The 7,241-nt window shown below is 46.7% G+C and overlaps 1 protein-coding gene across 1 annotated transcript in view; it reads right to left on the reverse strand.

Annotated features, from left to right (window-relative positions):
- CAPN13 (calpain 13) overlaps positions 1-1,972 on the reverse strand; it is a 47,833-nt gene extending 45,861 nt beyond the window's left edge. Inside the window, 2 exon segments of the mRNA XM_043511651.1 lie at positions 1,731-1,951; positions 1,954-1,972. Of these exon segments, the coding sequence (XP_043367586.1) occupies positions 1,731-1,951; positions 1,954-1,972 (240 nt within the window).
- Between the last annotated feature and the right edge of the window lie 5,269 nt (positions 1,973-7,241).

A 7,241-nucleotide genomic window follows, 5' to 3' on the forward strand; every position in this document is an offset into this window, starting at 1 on the left:
CCTTGTCCCCTTACTTCCCCCTCCTGGGACCTCCACCCCAAACCGCCCCCCGGGACCCTACCCCCTATCCAACCCCCCCTGCTCTCTGTGCCCCAACTGCCCTGAACCCTATGCACACCCCCTGACAGGCCCCCCGGGACTCCCACACCCTATCCAGCCCCCCCATTCCCCGATCTCTGACTACCCCAGAACCCCCACCCCATCTAATCGCCCCTGCTCCCTGTCCCCTGACTGCCCCCAGGACTCCCCACCCCTAACCGCCCCTGCTCCCTGAACCCTGACTGCCCCCTAGGACCCCCTACCAAACCCCCTCACAGCCGCACGCGCGCGCCGCCACCGCCCCCTTACCATGCCGCTCAGAGCGGCAGGAACTAGCAGCCCTGCTGCCCATGCAGCATCATAACTACATGGGAGGGGGAACAGCAGGGGAGGGGCTGGGGGGACAAGCCTCCCAGGCCAGGAGCTCAGGGGCTGGGCAGGACGGTCCCACAGGCCGGTTGTGGCCCGTGGGCCATAGTTTGCCCACCTCTGAAATACAGTCATGGGACAAATTTGCTGCAAGAGGTACAGCTCTACTGGGTGACAGAAAGATGTGTTCAGTTGTATACTAATCCTGCCTGGGGAAGTGGTAAAGGTCCCTCTGCTTGGGACTTTTTAAAAAGCAGGCTGGACAAACCACTAGAAAATGGGTGCTAGGGCAATCCTGCATTTGGCTTGGGGATGGGAGTGGATAACAGGCTGTTTCCATTTCTATAGTCTGTGATGCTCGGGACCAAATCCTAAAAAGTGTTGTCAGCGTCAGACCCTGTTACAACCCTGGTGACTCCCTTACCCATCTGTAGGAGAAGCAGAAGTAGGCTTGAAGAGAGTCTGAGTGCATAGATATCTAGGTTAGAGGAAAAGGGTGAAGCCCTATGACTTCAGTGGAGTTGTAACCAGAATTTGGCCCCATGGCTTTGCAGAACTAGGGCTGATTGCAAAGCTTTCCCTCAAGATTTTAGGGAATGACGGTGCAAGCTGACCAATGATCTGAATCTGTGCCTTAAAAATGAGAGAACGGGCCAGATCTTAGCTGATGTAATCAAGGGTCGCTCAGTGGAAGTCAGTGGAGCCACATCAGTTTGCATCAGCTGAGGATCTGATCCGATATACTTAAAAAAACCTTAAATAAATGAAAACTTCAGCTTAAATGATTTCTATTGATGTCTACTAAATTAAAAACAGGCAAGGAGGTTTTCGGGGCCGAGAGGAGGTTGTGATATAAATTGAAAGGATGGCAGGTCACCTTCCCATGCGGCTTTGGGACAAATACTTGTAATTAAGTGGTTCAAACTAAGGGCAGGATTGTGGCTGATCTCCACACAGGTGTAACGTGAGGGGACACATACCAGGAACACCGTCCCTTAGTGCCCTTTCACAAGGGCTGGCTGCGATCTCAGTCCCTGTGCTCGCCTGCTCATTGCCCCCATGCGCTGGCCAGTGGAGAAGCACATGTTTCACCCCCTCACCCTCTAATGGGGAAGTAACACCAGGCACCCTCCCCCACAGGTCTGAGAGCCTTGATCTGTCCATAAGATGCAATGCTTCCCAGTGCTTCCCTCGAGTCAGCATAGCTGGGCACAGCCATCCACAGAGGAATGTAGCTAACAACCATGAGAAAAATTAAAGCTGCTGTCTTTTTACACCCAGGAAATCAGTTTTGCAATTGAAAGCCATCAGGAGGAACTCACCGTTGGTCTTTTCCACTGTAGGTGGCTCAGCTTGTCTGCTGAGAGCAGATTGGGACCAATGGAACTGACATGTGCTGGGAAGGTGTCATCTTCAAACAGCAGGCCTCGCCTCAGGCAGTACTCCCTCAGGAGGGTGAAATCCTGATTGTTACATTTCTGGGGGCTCTGAAGGCTTCCAGTCCTCCCCTTGGTTTGCCAGCCTTGTTCTAGCTTCTGATACGGGCCGGGGCAGGCATCATCATGCCACTATCCTATGAAGGAGAAAGTGTCAGCCATTGTTAATGGCCACTTCTGAAACACTGCCCTCCAAGCACACAGGGAGTGCCCAGAGAGGATTCTGGAGCAGCTACTCACAGAAGGAGGTAGTCATGACAAAATCCTTCCTAGCTGGAAATGCCAGGGGAAAGAGAAGTGGTAAAAATGCCACCGGGTTTATCTTAAACCATCACTGCCATTGCTTCAGATTCAATTCTAACTCTTCCTGAGCAAATTGGATGGGAAATACTGCACTACTATATAGGAAATATAAAAGAACATGGGGGGGTGGGGGGGGTGGACAACAAGGGAGGGAGGGGAATATTGCAGTTGGGAGGGTATTACAGGAGAAGCTATGGTAACCTAAGACATTTGTAGTGGGCCCAAAAAACACTCAGCTGTTGGTTACTTTTGTGCACGGTGTATTTTGTGGGAGTTTACTTTTATTTTCTGAGCTCCTTGGGCTCATTTTTGAAAGCTTGGTGGCTTAGTCCACATTCAGATGCATACGGCTCCACCACTCAGTGTGCTGCTGAGAGCGCTAACCAAGACAAACACCCCCTCCAGCCATTGCCCTGTCTCGGGGTCTGTTCCGTTGGTGTTAATGGAAAGACTTTCAGGGATGGCTTTGTCTTAAGATCAATTTCTGAAATAACAAGGAGGCAAAAATCCCACCCTAAATTGAAATCTGCATTTCATCCACACCTTCCAAAGTTGGAGGGATTTAGATCCATTGATTCAATTGGAGAACTGAGTTAAGGCTTAGCTGAGAAGTTTAGAGTCATATCCAGATTTGGAAACCCACTGCCCTGCCCAGATTTGGGGGTGTTCTCATGTTGTTTGGGTCCATCTCAACTAGGAATGCCTTTCCTTCTGTGCAAGAGCAGCTGTCAGTTGGGAAAAGCGCTTCCTCGCACAGCTGGGTGAGACTCCTCATTGGTTGCAGTCATGTGCCAGATGCATGCAAATGACTAGTCCTGATGCTAGACGGAGGGATTCTGTCTACTTCTGGCCTGACACAGCACTCAGCACTGCTGCTGGTGAAGAATTCAAATAGACGTGACTCTTGCTGTGGATCCCTTCCCCCTTAGGGTTGTCAAAGAGCACATAGCAGAACAGCTCGCGAAAGCATCACCCACAGTCAGGAATGATAGAGAAGAAGGGTTGAGGGCCACCTCAGAAGAACAGCCCTGAATCCACAGATATGGGAGCTCAGACAAACAAGTGTCCTCCTGGGCCTTCTGCATAATTTTCCAGCCCCATTCCTGATCCGGCCATGAGATGAGGAGGGAGAGGGGCAGAGGTTTCAAAGACTCCCAGGCTTTGCCAGAGCCCCAGAGTTTTAAAGAGCAACTGGTTCCTGACTTAGTTATTCTGCACAAAAGGGGAGTGAGGATTTTTGTTTGTACCGGTCTCATGGCCTTCCCAAAGCCACCTGTGGGCGCACACATGCATTCACACATGGATACATGCACTCTGTCACTTGGGGACTTCTGTTACTGAAAGAACACTCACTCAGAGGAAAAAACCTTCTGAGAGCCCCCTTGCTTCACAAAGGCTCTCAAGAGCTTTGTTATCCCAAGCCACACATTTCTGAGTCACATTTTAACCCCAGTGTAGTTCTGGTTTTAACCTAAGCCATATCACCCTTCTCTAAGAGTACCGAATGTTCCTTTGAGTCCTATCCCTTCCAACAAACACAACCCACCTTCCCTCGAATTCCATTCCAGCCATCTTCATTCACAGCATTTTGTTTTTTAAGCCCACTGGTCACTTTGGGCAGATGACTCATCGATTTTGAGGTCAACAAGGACCACTGTGATTATCTAGTCTGATGTCCTGCATAACACAGGTCAAACAGCCTCACCCAAGTGATTCCTGCACAATGCCTGGCACTTCTGTTAGAGCTATAGAATATATTTTAGAAAGGCATCCAGGATTGATTTAAAGACTTCAGGGGACAGAGAATCTACCATCTCCCTTGGTAGATTGTTCCAGTGGTTAATTATCCTCACTGTGAAAGAGCTGCATCTTACCTCTAGTCTGAATTTGTCTGGTTTTGGCTTCCAACCCCTGGATCTTGTTATGCCTTTTTTGCTAGATGAAAGATACTTCTGTTATCAGATGATCATTTCTATTGGTCAATACACCCCCAACACTGGATAAGGAGAGCCAGAAGCACTGATATTCAGATGGGAGTCTGGCTTCTGGTTTTGCTGTGAACATTTCACACAGGATTATTAAAAACTCCATTTAGATTCACTGAAATGGCTAATATAGCTTCCCCGTGTTTTATAGCAGTGGTTCTTAACCTGGGGTGCACACATTCCTTGGGGTACAAGATTCCCTTTTTGGGGGTGCCAGACATGCCAGATTTTTTAAGAAGGTTAATCATTGAAAACACAAATTAACCACAGGCACATAAGTACAAATACTTTGTTTCATCAAATCTATGTATTTATTAACATTATACATTTGACGATTATTGTAATATACAAACAAAAATATATCTAGGTTTAAAGAACTGACCTACTTCAATGGTTTTTGACAAGGGGTGCAAGAACATATTTTGAGAACCAAAGGGGTGCAGGCTGCCGTAAAGGTTAAGAACCACTGTTTTATAGAGTATTATTGCCCTTCTGGGTAGTTAAAGTCATTTCCTCTTAGGACCTTTAACAATCCCCTGGAAAAAGACCAGGAGTGTCTTGTCTTGTTATTTAATTTAAAAAAGCAATTTCATTTCAAAGAAATCAGATGAAATTCAGAAATAGCCCTCAGCTGACAGAGAAAGAACATTCCTTTTTGACTTGCATTTTTCAATACAATGGAAATAAATCTTATGTAATTTACCATAACACGAAAGGGAATGGTTTCTCCTTAACAAATACTCATTTGAAACGGTACCTAGGCGTTGTGCATGCTAAGATCTATTTCCCACAACAGTGTTCCAGCAAAATTGATCACTAATTCCACATCTCAAATTAAAACTAACAAAGCTTGAAGGCTGGGACTGACGCACGCTCTCTCTCTCTCTCTTCTGATGGAGAACAAGGGTTTTTAGTGTGTATGTTTAATTACATTGTTTAACACACTGGGAATAATTTAGCAACTGGCAGTAGAAGATAAGGCAGATAAACTACCCTCCTCCTGCAGAATAGCTTCATCAGCTTTTCAGGAATCACGCTTGGATATGCACATGCGCAGACATACAAGATATTGCTCTGTCTGACTGAAATTCACCCCTTAAAGAGAGCCTACACAAGGACCGTGAACGATGCGAGTTCCACTTAAGCTGGCAGGACTCAATCCTGCACCCACTGAAGTCAATGGTGCAACTCCCCTTAACTTCAATGCATAGGATCAGACACTCAGACCCTGAATTTTTATTGCCTGGCACTGTGCATAGTTATTTACACCTGCGCAGAGGGGGCACAAAATGACGCCATTTTGCTCTGGCAGCTTCTTACAATTGCTTTCCACTAATGTGAAAGACTATGCAAGGTGCAAGGCAAGGGTGAATCAGGCTCTTGAGTTTAAATGAGACTTGACTGTGTTGCATTCCCCTTGTGCTGGACCACTCCACAACGAGGATTTCACTCTGAGCGTTAGAAGATTTCTTCAAACCAACATCTGCGTTTGGAGGGAGCAAAGCATGGCACTGTGAAGATCCTAAAACACCCTCCATCATGGACCACCACAGAGTGTCTCCCCCTTCATCACAGGGGAAGACAATGCTATCTAGAAGAGGTAAGTCAGATAGGCAGGGGTCCTATGAAAATATAAGAAGTGATTATGTAATTAAAGATCAGAGGGGTAGCCATGTTACTCTGTATCCACAAAAACAATGAGGAGTCTGGTGCCACTTTAAAGAGTAACAGATTTATTTGGGCATAAGCTTTCATGGGTAAAAAATTCACTTCTTCAGATGCATGGAGTGAAAATTACAGATACAGGCATAAATATACTGACACACAAAGAGAAGGGAGTTACCTTACAAGTGAAGAAACAGTGTTGACAAGGCCAATTCAGTCAGGGGGGATACTTCCCTAGGTGGGTATTGTGGTTTTAAGAATGCGTGATAAAGATAGTTAGGTTTTTGTCTCTGTCTGAGGAATTGGAGCAAATGCGGTTGTATCTTAGGGCTTGGCTATAGACCAGGGGTTCCCAAACTTGGTTCACAACTTGTTCAGGGTAAACTCCTGGCAGGCCACGAGACCCTTTGTTTACCTGAGCATCCTCAAGTATGGCTGCTCGCAGCTCCTGGTGGCTGCGGTTTGCCATTCCTGGCCAATGGGAGCTGCGGGAAGCAGAGCGGGCCGGGCCACCTCTTCCCGCAGTTCCCATTGGCTGGGAATGGCAAACCGCAGCCACTGGGAGCTGTGAGTGGCTGTATCTGCCGACGCCCAGGTAAATAAAGCATCTCATGGCCTGCCAGGGGCTTACACTGAATAAGCCACGAACTAAGTTTGGGAACCCCTGCAGTAGACAATGGATTGTGTGATGTGTCCTGGATGGAAGCTGGAGGCATGTAGGTAAGAACAGTGGTCAGTAGGTTTCCGGTATAGGGTGGTGTTTATGTGACCATCACTTATTTGAACTGTAATGTCCAGGAAGTGGATCTCTTGTGTGGAATGGTCCAGGCTGTGTTGATGGTGGGGCGGAAATTATTGAAATTCAGGTGGAATTCTTCAAGGGCCTCCTTCCCATGGGTCCATATGATGAAGATGTTGTGATGTTGCACCCCATAAGGCTTAATGGAAATATGCTTATGAATGTATATATGACATAGCTGGAATATGTTTTATGCTACATATGCCATATAACATATCTCTGTAAAGCTTATGATCTACTGAATCTATTCATCCTATTTGTATTAATGTATCATTTTTGTATTGAAGTTATGAATATTGGCTGTGTACTGGTTTGATTTCAAGTAGCCTTAGTAAAGCATTTGGTCAGCTTTTTGAGAAAGGAAATGTGCAAATTAAGTGCCCAAACAAGAAACACTTAACGAACAATGGATCTTGGAAGACTCCAATCCACAGAAGAAGTCTACTTGAGGATATTCAAGGTAGCATGTGAACCATGGCTGCTACCTGTAAGTTCCGAGTCATGTATGGACATGTGACTTGCCCATGTGACTCCAAAACTCCATCTTGTAGCTGGGATTCTACACAGGGGGAGGGAAGGGTGTCCACCCACAAGAGAAAGTTTATTTAAACCCCTGGGAGACCTCTCCATTTTATCTTCAGCTGG

The sequence above is a fragment of the Dermochelys coriacea genome, chromosome 3 (assembly GCF_009764565.3).
Source record: "Dermochelys coriacea isolate rDerCor1 chromosome 3, rDerCor1.pri.v4, whole genome shotgun sequence".
NCBI lineage: Eukaryota > Metazoa > Chordata > Testudines > Dermochelyidae > Dermochelys > Dermochelys coriacea.